Source organism: Lagopus leucura, unplaced genomic scaffold, assembly GCF_019238085.1.
Source record: "Lagopus leucura isolate 7727_CA_CO unplaced genomic scaffold, USGS_WTPT01 Super-Scaffold_100014, whole genome shotgun sequence".
Taxonomy (NCBI): domain Eukaryota; kingdom Metazoa; phylum Chordata; class Aves; order Galliformes; family Phasianidae; genus Lagopus; species Lagopus leucura.
The window spans coordinates 2,106,064-2,123,745 of NW_024962268.1; the positions used below are offsets into that span (position 1 = coordinate 2,106,064).

Sequence of the window (17,682 nt, forward strand, 5' to 3'; positions counted from 1 at the left end):
TCGTACAGCCCAGAGTCTCGCATAGGTGAAAACAATCGACATTGTTCCCACTTGTACCATTGCCATCAAGCATAAAGATTCAGCTTTCAAACTTCTTCCGGTGTGTTTGGCCTGTCCCTGCTCTTTGAGACCACGCAGGCTTTGGAGTTGTCAGGTGGAGCCATTCCTGTACAGAGTACACTAGAGATTGTATAAAAAGGTGGCGTGTACGTCTGAGCTCAGCTGCAAGCTCAGGTGCAGTGCACGTTTGCTTTGCACAGCTCTCTGCAAACCCGTGTTGAAATGATCAGTATTTTTATAAACTTTCATTTAGAAATGTAGGTTATGTGTGCATGGCCTTGTAAAGTACCTGGGTAAAGTTAGGGAAGTAAGATTCTGAAAATTGATGCTTGTAACAAACCAACCTTTCTCTCACAGGAATTCAGACCAGATGAAAGCTTACTGGAAACTATCTAGCATTTCAGAGAAATCTGAGAATGGAGGCAAGTTGAACTTTTTTTTTTGTTCTACAGAAAAATGGTAACAGTAAAAATGTAATCATTTTAGCTTCTGCACCCTCATGCATGTATACACTTTATCTCATCTTGCATCCTGTTGACCAGTTCAACTTCTCAGTGAAGTTCCTCCTGAAAGATTCTGTTAAAAGTGAGATGCTAAAATATAAATAGTTAATTATAAAAGGAAAATTGGTGAAACCCTGGGAAGTTGTTAGCTCTAAAATAGATTTCAAACTGAAATAGGAAATTACTGCATCAATGCTATTTGAAAATGAACAGTCTTTCAAAGAAAAAATATGTTAAATATTTAATAAATTGTTCTGTTCTTTTTTTCACACACTGACAATTGAAATGAAGTGGAAAAAGCGGAAGAACTGGAATGAAAATGCTGTTCTAAGACAGGCTCAGCTACAGATTGTTCTTGACCAGCATTTGTTTTGGAAAATGGCTCCAAAAACAAATAAATAACAACAAAAAACCTATGCTACATGCTCAGAGCAGTAACTTATATAACATTGCTTTGTAAGGAATCAGTAGATATCTTCTGTCCAGCTGCCTTTCCCTGAAGGCCAGTTGATATCACAGTCCTTAGAACCTTTGTAGGTATGATGTTTTTCCAAATTAGAAAAGCAGGGACAAAAGGGAAGCCTGGGAAGGGAAGACGTTTTCTGTTGCTGCAAAGACTGCAGATTTGTAGTGGTCATTCAAACAAAATTTGAGGGAATTTGATCTGCCAGAGGTTGTTGCTGTCATACAGTGTACTTCAATCATTCAATGACCTCACAGTTGTTTGCTTCCTGTCTTCAATCTGCTTTGATTATGCAGGGATAGCCTTCTCGTTTTTCATTTTTGTTACCTTATTGTTAATCTTTTTTTTTTTACCTAATTTTTTTTTACTTAATTTGTTACCTAATTGTTAATCTTTTAAAAGAACGAAGTCATGCTAAAACATGAATGCAGCCAGATGAAGAACTACTCCACACCTGCAGAGCAGCATTGACTCAGATCACAACTTCAGTAGATGTGAACATATCTGACTGGTTCTGTGACTTTATCTTCTCTTACTGACATCTTTTTCTTGAGCGTAAATACTTTGTACTCACAACCCAGTGAGAATATAATGCCATGAGAAGTTACAGAAGGACTGTTACTATTAGGACAAATGGCTTGAAGTACACTTTGTTCTGTGTATATGGTGGTAAAATGTGTATTTTTTACAGTCCAACACATTATGTGAGCTGTGAATTGCAGACGTATAAAACACAAAGCCAACTTTGAAATACCAGTTACCCAAACTATGATACATCATTGAAGAAATGAAGTGGACTTTAAGGCAAATTTATCAGGAACAAGTCATTGCGTAAAACAATTTCATTCATTAATCCCTGTTTTTAACCCAGTAACTTTTTAGTCACTAACTTTCCTCATCAATTAGCAGTTCCTACTGACTAGGAATAGCAAGTTATTTTAAAGAAGTAAAAATTCTGGACTTTTACTATTCCATTATTATTTAAATCTCATTTTATCCCCACTAGATAGTGCAAGAACAAGAAAACACTTGGTTAAGAACTCAAAAAAGGGAGAAATAACAGTGTTTTTTAATGCCTTGTGCTATCCTACAGAAGTGTTACTAAAGTGATTAAGAACTACTACTGCTGTATAGCAACACTGAACTGAGCTTCACCCCTGTCTGTGAAAGATCAACTGAAGTGTTTTGGGAAATGTATTTAGTCGGATCTTGTCTTAATTAGAAAATTGAGGTTTTCCTTCCTTACTGGTTTCTATAGGTTCTGGATCCCTCAGGGCAAAATTTGAACTTTCAGAAGGACCCAGTAAACCAGCAACACTTGCAGTGCAATTCATAAGTGAAGGAAGCACTCTTTCAGGAGTAGATGTAGAGCTGGTAGGCACTGGCTATCGGCTTTCCCTCCTTAAGAAGAGATTTGCCACTGGTAAGATGCTGACATGCTTATATGTTCAAATTAATATTACGTATTCTGTAGTGCTGTGTTACAGAACATTAAACTGTGGAACAGATGGTGTATAAATACTTACCTTTCCTTAAAACGTGGCTGAAAACTACTGGTGGTTTTTCATTTCTCCGTAGTTAGTCAAACTGCTCACAGGAGAATACTGACAAAATCTGTTTCATCGACTGACTGCAAGAAAAACTCTGTCTTTATTTTTCAGGACGGTATATGGCAGACTGCTGATGAACCTGTGAAAGTCGTGTCATTAAAGGAGTACAAGAAACCCACTCTGCCCCTTCTACTTGTCAAACACTATTTTCACATGCATTATTTTTTTTTTAAATATTGACCTACTTTGAGGCCAAACCGCAGGACAGAAAATGCACTTTCAAAAGTCATTTTGAAGAGCTTGTATTACTTTATAATAGCACTGAAGTTAACTTCAACACTGTCTGTAAATGATCAACTGCAATATTGGGGAAACTTTGTTAAAATTTTGGTAAATTTATCTAGAAGTCAAAATAGTAATCAATAGTTGTAATGAAAGTATGAAATCGTATGCTATACTGTAAACATTAAACATAAAAATGTAGGAGAGCAAGTAAGAATATTTGAGCTTTCCATAATACTCATTTTTCAGATTCCTTCATTGCCAGTTTTTAAAGAAAAAGGGGCAAACTTTTATGTAGTTCTTCTTGTGCCATAAAAATATTTGAGTTAGAGATGTATAAAAAATGTAACTTGATGCCCATGTATCATATATTATTAACGTGTATGTTGTTTTATATAGTGTTTTTTCTCCTAAGTGCAATGTGTTACAAAATTGCAAAAGACAGAAAAGATTTACTTCTGCAGTTAGTGAATTTTATGGGTGTTGTGATTGTTTGAATTAATGCTGTAGATTTAATTTATTTTTATATGAATTTCATAACATTTGTGCCTTTAAAAAAGCCTGTGCCTATCCAATTCGTTATTCATGTGCCTCACTTCCTCTTTCAAAGTTTGGCCATTCGTGAAGAAAGTGTGGTGTTTGTATAATACAACTTCACAAAAATTCTTTTGATGGGGATCTAAAAGGGAGATCTGCAGAAGCTGGAGGTTGTTTTAAAGGAGATTAAAATAGTAGATTACTCCCTCATGGGGTAATTGCAATAAATGCATCCATAGTAAAGGGAGGTGCATCATGCAGGACTTTGGAATTTTGATGTACTAACTTCAATGTCACCAAAGATGAGAATCTTGAAAGGTGGTAACGATGCTTTTAAAAGAAACCAGCGTTTCCCTTTACACTGACTGCATTAAGTGCTTTTGGAATGATGTGAATGTAAGCAGTACTTTGGGAGGAATATCATTTAAGAAGGGGATATTATGGCAGCAAGATGACTGTACTGCCATTTCTATTAGTTTTACTTTTTCTCTGTAACTAGCAGTTTTAATATTTCTCTTCTGCTCTTCTTGCTGCAGCCTAAGAAAAGTGACACACTAGTAACATTTTTTAAAACAAGTAACTAGTTTAGAAAATCTTTTATGTATCTGTATTATCAAATGATTTTTTCAGTACAGAAATCAAAAAGTACTGGAGCAAAGTAATTTAATAACCTTCAAGTGGGAATTTTATATGACCATTCTGAATACTGAATCTATTTCAAATTCTCTATGAAGACAATAAAACTTGCTTGAATTAATTCATGCAAAACCAGTGGTGAATCGGACTGCTGAAGCTTTACAATACATTAAGCTTTGGAGAGGCTACATAAAATCTGATGTATGGTATACGTTTGGCAGATGGGATTGCCATTATTAGCTCTAAGGATATCTTGAACTTTACATCTGATTGGAAAAGTATATCTGGCTTTTAATTTGCTGATCTTATTGAGTGGAGAATTTCTAACGGATATGAAATGGTACAGTCTTTTTACTGGAGTCTTAATTGTAATCTGCTTTGCAATCAAACTATGTTTAACATGACAGTGTTTCATTAATGAAAACCCAAAACTGTATAGCTGCTCTTAATGAACTATTGCTTCCATTTCTGAGTTAAATGAAGTAGCTACTTTTCAGCACTTTCAAACTAGTCCTCATTCGGGTGATTATAGATACATTTGCATTGGGTGCAGGTTACAATTTTGAAGCCATGCAAGCCTATATAGACTTTTTGTAAAGCAATTCAAAAAGTGTAAAAAGTACATGTAGCAATCTGATGGGGAAGAGAAAAAAAGCATGTAGCAAGCTGGTTCTTGCTTGTGTATACAGCCATTTCCTTTGTAGCTGCCTCTGAAAAAAAATTGATTTGTAAACACAACTCTAAAGGATCTGAGTTTTTATGGATTATTACTACGTCAGACTGTAAATTAGAGCACACAGGTTTATCTTACAAAAATTGTAAATACTTCTGATTTTTCATAAAATGTAAGTTTAAAAAATGTTGCACCCATAATAAACATGTAATATATAATTTAAATACTGATTTATATTGCTTATGCTTTTGCAGTCAATCCCACCGGGTTTCCGAGCGATAAAAAATATGATGAAACTGTGTCTGTACTAAATGTTTGTCAAGTGTTAATTGATTTGTAAGTAATACATGGCTTTGTAGAAGTGAGCTAGCTTGTTGCTGCTGTCTCTTAATAGAGCTACCAAGTGCTGCACATTCCACAACTTCTCTAATAAGCATATATTTTGTCAACTGTGCAGTTCCACAAAACAGGAGGTTATTTAAGTAATACTGTTTCCATGGTCTGGGAATAGTTCTTCAGAGCTGCAAGGACAGAAAGAGAAGTTGGAGCTGAACAAACATACGTTAGAATCTGTTTCTTTCCCACCGGTCCCACAGTCTGTATAGTATAATAAGTAATGACTTATTAAATTGACTCTTTCAGCTGGCTGGATATCATTTCAGTAAGTACCATTCTTGTCACGCTGGAAAATAATGGTCCCAGGGTTTGATCATTATCTTCTGCTGCAAGATGGGAATGAAGAATGCAAGTGCCCTATGGCCACTGCCCTGTGGCCTGAACAAATTTCCACCTAGCTCAGGACTGTGTCTTCAGCAAAGGCAGAATAGTGAACTGTGGCAAGGAGAACTTCAAAGTCTTTTGCTTTCTACTCACTCAGCGTCCGCAGCCATTGGCTAGGGAAGTAAAAGGGTGCAGCTCTGCTCAGTCCTTCTAGTAGTCATTTAACTCACTGCCCTGGCATTTCTGTTAACATTTGACTTGTTACTGTAAGCCAGTGCCCCGCTGCTACTCAGAACTGGATTTATACTGCCCAAGCAGGGTTCTCATTATCAAAGTGCTTTATCAGGTAGTTTTTTGGGGGATAATGGACTACTTTTACAACTGCCAAATAACATTTATGTAAAGTATTTGAAGAAGATAAATTATTTGATATTCAGTGGAACTGTGGGAGTTACAGTATTGTGGGTTTTACCATCTACTAGAAGAGAAGGTCTTGCATCATGCCTAAAAGCATTACATTTCAAGTTTCACGTTTGAGAAATTTAAGATGCATATCTTAATATCTGTGTACCTTTTGTTTTCTTGACATTGCTAGATAATTGGTTTCCATTTCAGTTGCCATGAAAGGGCAGTTTTACTTTAGAGCACGTAAGAAAAAGTTCAAATTCCTGCAAGGACAGAGTAAGCTAAAAACAGTTCAAGGAACTAAAGCAGCAAATAGCACACTTACCACAGGGTGCTCTGGATGGCACTGATTTCCAGGACTCTCTGTTCTGTGATTCTGTGAAAACCTGATGTTTATCTACAGCTGTGCATACTATTACACTACTCTGTATTCCTTCTCAATGCTGTTTAACCTCCATGTTTCCTAATATGTTGATTTCTAGGCTCTCCTTTAGTTAATACCAGTAGAAAGCATCCAGCCTGTAAAGAATAAAGTAATCTTAGAAACACAAGAGGCCTCCTCTGAATTACTTCTGAATTACTTACAGTTACTACCCAGATTCTGCTTTTCTTCATCTGCTTTCATTTCAATTTTTATCCGTTATTTCTGGTTTTAAATCAGGGATGAATATTTTAATAATTACAACCTAAAGAATTACTTGGTTTGCTGTTGTCCTAGTTGTATTTCTTGCTAAAACTTTTGTTCTGTAACTTAGCATGTTTTTCATTTCCAAACCTTAGCTATTTAGAAACACTTATTGGTGAAGGCATCAAATATATAATCATACTTCATGTTAAGCTGCCTGGCTGGATGGCAGAGCCACAGAATCACAGAACGGCCTGGGTTGGAAGGGACCTCCAGGATCGTGAATCTCCAATCCCCCCGTCACATGCAGGGCCACCAACCTCTCCATTTAATATTAGTCCAGGCTCCCCAGGACCCAATCCAGCCTGCCCTTGAACACCTCCAGGGACAGGGCGTCCACAGCCTCTCTGGGCAGCCTGTTCCAGCACCTCACCACTCTCATAGTAAAGAATTTCCCCCTGACATCCAACCTAAATCTTCCCTCCCTCAACTTACAACCATTTCCCCTTGTCCTGCTGTTAACCACATAATTCTGGCAAGCAAGTCCCATTGCTTCATTGAATTTATTGTTTATAGTCAGTTCAAACTAATTCTATAGGCAGGTGGTACTTCAAGGTCAACTTGAGATTTTGTTCATGCTTATAAAGCAGCAAATCCATGACTGACATCTCTATGCTAATTAAAAACAACTAAACTCAGGTAGAACACAGCTTCACAATGCGCCAGCTGGGCAGCCTGGTACTGCCAAAACACAGAAGCCACGCTTCTCTTCACTCACTACACCTTGCACCAGCTCCAGCACGCTTTGTACCTTCCTGGGAGCCAACTCCACTCACTGACCAGACATAAATCAGATATATGCTAGGCTAGCCAGCATCAGGGTCTGGCAAACACCTCGTCTAAGAAGGGGCAGGGAATGAGATTTCGTCTTTGCAGCAACACATTGTCCTCCTGGCTCAGATGCTCACTAAACCACAACCAGAGAGAACTGAAAGCAACCAGCTCAGGTGACATAATGGAAGACTTTTCTTAATAGTGGCTATAAAACCAGAAGTTTTAAATTGTAAGAGATTGATAAGAAAAACAAGTAAGCACTGGGGATAAGGAAGACCATGTAGATAGCTTAATTGAAGGTGATGGGGTTTACTTCAAATAATAAAAATCTTTTCCATTGTTTTACTGGACCCATACTAAATGAAAATGCCAGAATCAGGAAGAACATACAAGAAAAGTAAGAAAAATACAAAAAAAAAATAAAAGTGCCTAACAATTATTTTGTCACATTTGTTAAATAACACCTAAATTACATGGTGAAAATACTTTGCAATCCAACAGTATCTCAAAGAATGTGAACAATTCTTCTAGTAAATATTTTTAAACCTGCAGATCAATTGAAATTCAAGAATTTAGGAAGATATGTAAGTCATATTATAGACTATTAATTTTCATTTCTTGAATATTTAAGAAAGCATAAGGAGATTGGAAGAAAGCAAATACCGTATTAGTGCAAAAAAAGAACACAGAATATCCCAAGCTGGGAGGGACCCACAAGGGTGATCGAATCCAGCTCCACACAGCACCACCCAAAGTCCAACACTGTGTCTGAAATGTTCTCCACATCACAGAATTGCAAGGTTGGAAAAGACCTCCAAGAATATCCAGTCCAAGTGCCTAAATGCTGCATGAAATCCAGCAGCTCGGGGCTGTGCCCGCTGTGTGCAGTTGGCTCTCTGGGCTGCCTGGGCACGCTTCTGGCTCCTGTTCTACTTGCTGTCAACGAGTACCCTCAGATCCCTTTAGCAGGGCTACTCTCCAGTCTCTCCAAATAATTGTAATATAGAAATTACTTAGTGAGAATACTGAAACACAGTTAAGACATTATCTACACTAGCTATTTGATTTTTAAACAAAGGAACTACTAATTTTTAAGACATACTTTTTAATTTAAGGAGGAAGTGATACAGAATTATCCCAGCCTGCACTTCACTGGTTGTAAAAGAAAACTGCAATGGTAAATATCACTCGTCATTTCAAACAGAACTTCAAGAGAACTGTCACAGCTGCAACTCTGATTAACAATTCTCCCTGGCCTATAACTTCTTAAAAAAATATTTTTCTTCTTCGTTTTTGAAAACTTACAGATCCTTCAGAATACAGTTCATTCTTCTAAAACTGAAGCTGTGTACCCTTTAAATGTTACACCAAAAAGACAGCTTGTAAGCTGACATCATCATAGTAGTTTGGGTGAATTGTCTCCACAAAAATTCTTGAATGCTTCCAGGGAGGGGGCATCCACAACCTCCTTGGGCAACCTGTGCATCACCACCCTTTGTGTGAAAATCTTCCTTTTAATATCTAACCGAAACCTGCCCTGTCTCAGTTTAAGACCATTCCCCCTTGTCCTAGCACTGCGACCCTCATAATCAGCCATTCCCCTCCTCTTTATACGCTCCCCTCAGGTACTGGAAGGCCCTGGAGCCTTCTCTTTCTAAGCTAAACAAGCGCGGTTCCTTCAACCTTTCTTCACAGGAGAGGTGCTCCAGCCCTCTCATCATCTTAGTGGCCCTCCTCTGGACCCACTCCAAGAAGTTGACTTGTTATTAGACAATGCCTTAACATATACTAAAACAAAACAAACAAAAAAAAGACAAAAACACCCAATTAGTTGTGTCTCTGAAATTATGTTATGGGGAGAATCTGCCCCAGCATGGTCTTGAGAAATCAGGAATGACCAAGGACTGTTTTATTTATTTTTTACTTACTGATTTTTTATTTTGCCTCCTGGCTGGCATCACAGACCCTTCCTGCCAGCCTTGGCTGGCTGGCTGGCTGGAGTCGTGGCCCCTGCCTGCCAGCCTTGGCTGGCTGAATTTGCAGCCCCTGCCTGCCTGCCTTGGGTGGCTGGCTGGCTGGAGTCAGGACTCCCACCTGTCATGGCTGGCTGGCTGGAGTTGCCTGCCTGCCTTTATTGGCTGGAGTCCTTGCACCACAGCTGGTGTTCTGTTGTCAGGGTTCCCATATTTATAGCTGTTGGCAGAGAGGTGGCTCACGACAGCATAAAGCCATGGCAATATGTGCCTGAGAATGTCCCTTGGCAACTAAACCATGGCTGCATTGGGTGATTGGTTTCTTTGTCCTAAGAGTTGCCCTATTTGTCCCCACTGGGATTCTGCGGGGCTCCATTTTAAGGCCTTTTCTCTATATACTGTATTCTGACCATCCAATTCAAGCCAACTTTTGCCAGGTTAGAACTGAAAAGAGCAGATCTTATCATGTACTTCCAGACACATCCCAGCTGCACATTTCATTCCATCTGGGATCCGCCTTCAGTCTGACTAGATCAGGATTTCTCTCTGTATGGGAACTGCTGAGTCACGGCCTGAGCCTCTGATTAATCACCTGAGGTGAGCCTTGAGTCAGCCAGAGGAGCACAGGTGGAGGCAATTCACCTGTGCTGCCGGAAGGGGTGGAGCCAGGCTCCACCCCTCCTGGACCTATTTAAGAGCTGGCTACCAGAGGGGAAGGATCTCTTCTGGAGATCCTCCTCTTTTGGTATCTTCTAGTGAGCTCAACCCAAGGGTAAGCTCTTCTACTTATTCTCTTTTGCGATCCTTGTTTGCTTTTGCCTTACTCTTTTGATTATATTGCAGTTATAACATCTTGGTTATACACTCTCGTATTCAAATTTTGCTGTAATTCTAAGAGTGAATACTACAACTGATACCTACGGCTCCAGAGAATTCATAACATGGAAGGACAACAATTCCCAACAACTCAGCTACGGATGTGGAAAATCTGCCGGACCAAAGCACACAGCTCTGAGTAATCTGAGCTGGCTGCCAAGAAATGAGCCCCTGGAGTCCTTTTGTGTGGACCAGGACAGCTCATTCATGGACAAGTTAACTGAACACAGCAATCACATATCAACTTGCTCATTTTCTCCTGATTAAGTATGTATCCAGCTACTGACCTGGTTTTCCTTTTGGAAATGGCTTTCACAGTGAAACCTTAAAGAGAGCATTTCAAGTCCTGCAGGACTGCTTCAGACATGTGACACTTAGAGTGGCATCCTGTGTCTGTGTGTGCACCAGTGGAAGCAGAGGGAGGCAGAAAGAGATCACTCTCTTCTCATGAAAGATGATCACCCCATCACCACATCACTCTGTGCTTTCCACTGCCCTCTCTGGCTGCCGGGGCAGCAGGCACGGGTGCATGCAGCAGGCATGGGTGCATGTAGGGTTGCCCTCATTCCTCACCCCATGCCATGACAGTTCGGCGCCATGGGCTCTGAGCAGCACTAGCTGGAGGACCACCATGCCCCACTCTTCACACTGAGTGCACGTATAATAAGAGAACCCAACAGATAAAGATGTGTGAGATATTGGACTGTCTCTACCGGCCAAAGCAAAGTTATTTTTGTTGGGTTGTTATGTACCTCCTCTTCATTTTAGAGATTTTTAACCAAGTCACCACAGAACCAGCCTAGCTATAAGCACTCCCAGCTGAAAAAAGCAGCCTTGCTGATTCTGTTGTTGGGGCCTTTCCTGTCCTCCCACAGGAGGTATCCTCATGGGGCAACAAGACAATGCCACAGACCCAGGATGCTGCCCTGGGGGTGTCAGTGTCAGGCTCCCTTCCCTCCCTGTGCCACCAACACAGTACTCTGTTCTGTGGTTCCTTTGTAACTCCCTGCCAAGAGGCCGCAAAGGAACTCTTTTGGGTTTGGTTGTGTTTGGATCAAAGCTGACTGACTGTGGGCATCAATGTTTTTTGTCATTCCTGTGCATGTGAATTGGCAATTCTAACAAAACAAACACTTTTTAATCCTTGTATTTCTAAGTATAGCTCTTTTGAGTCTAGCAGAGCTCAAATAAACCAAAAACACAGTTTTCTTCTATTCAGCTTAGCTTTGCAGTAACCACACATTCTGCGTGCTTGCTGTGAGTAGGCAGTTCAGAGATCAGTGTGGGCTGGAGAACTGGATCTCCCTCATCCTCTGTGGCATCATCTAATTTGTTCTGCATTGTCAGAGTAAGCAAGCTGCAATCTATGAGGTACTGTTCACTGCATGTTACCTCCATGTGTTTTTCAACATATCTTGCTTTAAAGCACACCAAGGTCTTACTGATACAGAGCAAATGTCCTGGTTTTGACTGGAAAAAGAGAACTGTCCTCCTAGCAGCTGGTGTGGCACAGTGCTATTGATTTAGGATGAGAATAATGCTGATAACACAGAGATGTTTTGGCTATTGGGAAGCAGTGCTGCACAGAGCCATATCTTTGCCCACACGCTCTACGTTTTGCCAATTCTCTCCTGCATTTCACTTAGAGTGAGCAAATGCCTGTGCGGGGCTCAGCTGCCCACCAGGTTGAGACACAACAGCAAGTAGCACTGACATCCAGCCAAGGATCGCGTCTGGTTTCAGGAGTACAGAACAGCAAAGCTTCCAAGTGTGCTGAAAACTACAAGAGCTGCATGTTTCTCATCAGGTCACAGTAGCACAGCCTGGCTTCTCATGCATTTTCATCTAGACAAATTGTGTAGATCATACTTAGCATTTTGAACTGAAGCACAACCACAGCACATTCTGTATTTCACATGAATATTCTCCAAAGAGGCAAGATTTCTCCAAAAGCTGTAATTTTACTGATCAGTCTCATGTTGCTCATAACACACTAATTCACCTTCTGCATTGGGGAATTTTAGAGCATGAAGTGTGCTCAGCCTCCCTTACAGTCTTCTGCTTTCATTTCATAGAATCATAGAACCATAGAATGGCCTGGGTTGAAAAGGACTTCAATGATCATCTAGTTTCAACCCCCCTGCCACGTGCAGGGTTGCCAACCACCAGACCAGGCTGCCCAGAACCACATGCAGTCTGGCCTTGAATGCCTTCAGCAATGGGGCATCCACAACCTCCTTGGGCAACCTGCTCCAGTGCATCACCGCCTTCTGTGTGTCACAAGTCCAAGGAAACAGATGGGTTTCATCCTAGGGTGCTGAGGGAGCTGGCAGGGTTGATTCCCAAGCCGCTCGTGGCCATCTACCAGCGCTTCTGGTTATCTGGAGAGGTCCAGAGGATTGGAGGCTTGCTAATGTGACTCCCATCTACAAGAAGGGCCATAAGGAGGATCCGGGGAACTACAGGCCTGTTAGCCTGACCTCGGTACCAGGGAAAGTAATGGAGCAAATCATCTTCAGTGAGATCACATGGCATGTGCATGGCATCCAGGAGATCAGGCCCAGCCAGCACAGGTTCATGAAAGGCAGGTTGTGCTTGACCAACCTCATCTCCTTCTGGGTGACCAGTCTGGTAGATGAGCAAAAGGCTGTTGATGTAGTCTACCTAGACTTCTGCAAAGCCTTTGACACAGACTCTCATAGCATTCTTCTGGGGAAACTGGCTGCCTGTGGCCTGGACCCTTCTTTGAGTAAGGAACTGGCTGGAGGGCCATGCCCAGCGGGTCGTGGTGGACGGAGTGAAGTCCAGCTGGCGACCCGTTTCAAGTGGTGCCCCCCAGGGGTCGGTACTGGGGCCCATCTTGTTTAATATATTTATTGATGACCTAGATGAGGGCATTGAGTGCACCCTCAGTAAGTTTGCAGATGACACCAAGCTGGGAGGTGGTGTTGATCTGCCTGAGGGTAGGGAGGCCCTTCAGAGGGATTTAGACAGGCTGCATCGCTGGGCTGAGGTGAATGGGATGAGGTTCAACAAGGCCAAGTGCCGGGTCCTGCACTTTGGGCACAACAACCCCATGCAGTGCTACAGGCTTGGGGATGAGTGGCTGGATGACTGTGAAGAGGAAAGGGACCTGGGGGTGTTGGTTGATGCTCAGCTGAACATGAGCCCACAGTGTGCCCAGGTGGCCAAGAGGGCCAACAGCATCCTGGCCTGCATTAGAAATAGTGTGGCCAGCAGGTGCAGGGAGGTGATCATCTCTCTTTACTCAACACTGGCCTCTGGTGAGGCCACACCTTGGGTACTGTGTTCAGTTTTGAGCCCCTCACCACAAGAAAGACATTGAGGCCCTGGAGCATGTCCAGAGGAGGGCAACAAAACTGGTGAGGGGTCTGGAGCACAAGTCTTATGAGGAGCGGCTGAGGGAGCTGGGATTGTTCAGTCTGGAGAAGAGGAGGCTCAGGGAAGACCTCATTGCACTCTACAACTTCCTGAAGAGAAGTTTTGATGAGGACAGGCTTGGCCTCTTCTCCCAGGCAACAAACAGGACCCGAGAAAATGGCCACAAGTTGTATCAGAAGAGGTTTAGGTTAGGCATAAGGAAGAACTTTTTCTCTCCGAGAGTGGTCAGGCACTGGAATGGCTGCCCAGGGAGGTGGTGGAGTCACCATCCCTGGCAGTATACAAGAGGCGTCAGGATGAGGAGCTGTGAGATATGGCTTAGTGCTTGTGGTTGCAGTGGAATGGCAGGATGGCTGGAATTGATGATCTTGCAGATCATTTGCAACCTTGCAATTCTATGATTCCATGATACTATGATTTTAATCTTCCTTCGAATTATCTAATCTAAACCCGCCCTGTCTCGGATTAAGACCCTTCCCCCTTGTCCTACCAGTCATAATCAGCCATTCCCCTCCTCTTTATGCACTCCCCGAAAAGTACTGGAAGGCCACAATGAGGTATCCTTGGAGCCTTCTCCAAGCTAAACAAGCCCAGTTCCTTCAACATTTCTTCATAGAAGAGGTGCTCCAGCCCTCTCATCATCTTAGTGGCCCTCCTCTGGACCCACTCCAAGAGGTTGACTTGTTATTAGACAGTGCCTTAACATACAAAAAAAAAAAAAAAAAAAAAAAAAAAACAACGAAACAAAATAAACAAATTAAAAAAAGACAAAAACCATCCAATTAGTTGTGTCTCTGAAATTATGTTATGGGGAGAATCTGCCCCAACATGGTCTTGAGAAATAAGACATGACCAAGAACTGTTTTACTTATTTGTTATTTATTTATTTTTATTTTGCCTCCTGGCTGACATCATGGCCCCTTCATGCTGACCTTGCCTGGCTGGCTGAAGTCATGGCCCCTGCCTGCTGGCCTTGGGTGGCTGAATTTGCAGCCCCTGCCATCCTGCCTTGGTTGGCTGGCTGCAGACAAGGCCCCACTTGTCACGGCTAGCTGGCAAGAGTTGTCTGTGGCTGTGCTCAGCCCAGAGCAGAGCAGGTTGAGGGCAGCCCTCATGGCGGCTGCAGCTCCTCACAGGGAGCGGAGGGCAGCGCTGAGCTGTGCTGCCTGGTGACAGCGACAGGGCCCGAGGGAACGGCATGGAGCTGTGGCAGGGGGCCCCAGGGGCGGCTGGGGGTCAGGGAAAGGGCCTGCACCAGAGAGTGGTGGGCATGGAATGGGCTGCCCCAATGGGCAGTGGGCACGGCCCCGAGATGCTGCAGATGAAGGACTGTCTGATTTAGGTGGTCCTCTGCGGAGTGAGGGGTTGGACTTGCTGATCCTTGGGGGACCCTTCCAACTGCACATATCCATACCATCCTAGGATCATAGAATTGCCTGCGTTGAAAAGGACCTCAATGATCATGTAGTTTCAACCCCCCTGCTGTGTGCGGGATCGTCAACCAGGTCCTTGCTCATCACCACAAATGACAATGTTTTGGGGGTATTTTCACAGGTGCTTCTCACAGTTCTAGGCTCCCTGTCACACTCCATTTGTGTGTGCACCATACCTTTCCATGGCTCCGAAACAGATTTCTATGCCAGTCCAAAATACCTCATTTTCTCCATTGGCAAAAGCACCTAAAAATCTTTGTCCTACAGCAGTGTTCAGGCTTTGCACCACCAACTCTCTGGGTGCTTTCTGGTACGTAGAAAACAAATTTTATTTCATTTTTGCCAAATATTACTGCTTTCTATCTGGAAATAAGATATGTATAACTGAACAACTCACAGTTGAACATTTTCTATGTTAAAAGCTAAAATAATTCTTACCTGAAATCACAAGGTCTGGTCAAGATTGCAGTTTTATTACTGTAGTCATACTACAGAAATCAACATCCACTCGGTCCACTGAGAACTGAAATAAGGCTGAACAAGGAGCTCATGGCCTGAAGAACAGTATTCTCAAAATCACTTCTCTCATCATCTGATGATTCTCTAGGTCCCTTCCAACCTAAGCCATCCTATGGTTCTGTTATCACCGGTGTCAAGTCCAGAAATTTAATACTACAACAAGCCCAAGTGGCAGATGAAGGGAAAGAGCTACTTAAAAGCTTTGGAGAGAAACATTGTCTGCATGTACATGCTAACTAATAAGCTTCCTATATTTTATCAAGAAGACAGACCTCCTTTTTTTTTTTTTCTTTCTTATTAAAATAATAATATGTTTTAAAGATGTAATTTCTAACATATGTTAGGTTTGGTACAAGAAGTATTTACACAATAGGAAAAGAGAGAGGTCTTGTAACGCAGTAGTAATCCTCCCATTTAATTACACCAAGCAACAGAAGAAAGTTCAGCCTGACAGGACAGAACAGAACTGAACACCAGGGAAACGTTTTATTATTAAAGCTCTATATTGGAAGAACAACAGAACTAGAATCAGATAATAGAAAACTGGCACATAAAATTAGATCTCCATGTGGCACTGTTGTAGACTGATTTTACACTGACACCCTTTTTCTCTTGCAGCTCTTCTTGTGTTCACAACAAAGGGTCTTCATCCTCTTTGCTCTCCTCAGGCATTTTCTCCCTGCTTTTTTCTTCACAGAAAGCAAAAATCATTTCCTCCCTGTCTCTTCTTAGTGTGGCATGTTTCATAGCTGCATCTGAGCATTTCACATCTGATGCCCAAGTTGGTGGCAGCTGAGCTGGGACACAGAGAAAAATCCTGAATCCTGAAGCTCTAGAAAGTTGAAGCCTTTTGCCCATGACAGGTTCCTTCTTACACCCCACACATAATTCTTACACTTAGTGAGTCCCGTCTTTTTTTTTTTTCACTGTACTTTTCCACAGCTTTAACCCAAATTCAGAGGCTCTCCAAAACCACACATACCTCACCTTCCCCAGTCTCCTTGCCTAACAAACTTTCTCCCTATCAAGAAAGACCTTACCTTGTTCCCTTCCCTCCTGCCACCTGCTCTGCATGCACTGTTCCACCTTTCACCCCACACTGACTCCTCTCCTGACTCACACACAGCCACACTTCCCTTGCAGCTCACCAACCACCAAGCTGGCCCCAACCAGTGGAGCAGTTTCCATCTTACGGTTATTCAGGTCCAGCCAGTGGCACGTGCTTACAAGTGGCACATATTCCTTCACCCATCCCTCGTCCTCTTGCAGAGTTGCTCTAACTGTCCATGCCTTTGCCTGCCCAACTTTCTTCACCTTTCTTCCTGTTCGCTGCTGTTCTCTGACCCTGTACCCCTAGTTCAATGCTGTACTCTCTTCTCTGAGGCTGAAGCCATCCTCTTTCTCCAACAGCTGCCTGCACCCAGGAAGCCAGAAAGAGATCATCCCCTCCCACTACCAGGTGTCGAACCACTAGTGGAGATCTGCAGTGCCTCAAATAGGCCTGTCTTCAGTGCCTTACAAGCTTCCAAATGTGGTGAAGCAGTTTTTTGTTTTGTTTTGTTTTTTCTGCCCAGAGAAGTTGTGATGCCCCATCCGTGGAGGTGCTCAAAGCCAGGCTGGATGAGCCCCGGGCAGCATGAACTGGTGGGGGCAGCCCTGCCCATTGGGGGTTTGGAACTTCCAGCCTGAGTTATTCTGTGACTCATTCTACGATTTTTCAATTACTGAATTGTCGCATCATTTAGGTTGGAAAGAGCCTTTAAGGTCACCTAATCAAAACACCACAGCACCAGTGTGTAACTGTTACCAGTTAGACTTTCATACTACCAAGTTTCATACACAAGTTCTACAAACCGGAGCACAGAATCCTGCTCAAACGCCAGGGCAGGCAGGAGGAGCACCACCAAGGGGCTGGCTTCTCCAGGCCACAAGAGGCAAGAGGGGACTCAGCACGAAACCCAGCTGGCCAGGTCAAGGAAATCCTCGTCCCACGAGGAGCCTCACGGGGCGGGTGGCGAGTGATCAAAACAACACAGCGCTGCTCAACTGAGAGGCGCGCTGCCAAACGCACACCTCCCCCCTTTCTCCCCGCACCTCGGCCGCCCGTGACACGGGCCACGTACGGGCGACTCTGACGGCTGAGCGCTGCGGCAGGGGAAACTGAAGCGACCGGAGGGGGAGGGCGGCCACC

At 42.8% G+C, this 17,682-nt stretch overlaps 1 protein-coding gene across 5 annotated transcripts in view; it reads left to right on the top strand.

Annotated features, from left to right (window-relative positions):
- Nucleotides 1-6,380, top strand: part of FCHO2 (FCH and mu domain containing endocytic adaptor 2) — a 93,272-nt gene extending 86,892 nt beyond the window's left edge. For all 5 annotated transcript variants that reach the window (XM_042875188.1, XM_042875190.1, XM_042875189.1 and 2 more), the window contains 3 exons: nucleotides 418-482; nucleotides 2,285-2,449; nucleotides 2,688-6,380. In XM_042875188.1, coding sequence (XP_042731122.1) covers nucleotides 418-482; nucleotides 2,285-2,449; nucleotides 2,688-2,710 — 253 coding nt within the window. In that variant the 3' untranslated portion in view covers nucleotides 2,711-6,380. The remainder of the gene's footprint in view (nucleotides 1-417; nucleotides 483-2,284; nucleotides 2,450-2,687) is intronic.
- Nucleotides 6,381-17,682: the final 11,302 nt, after the last annotated feature.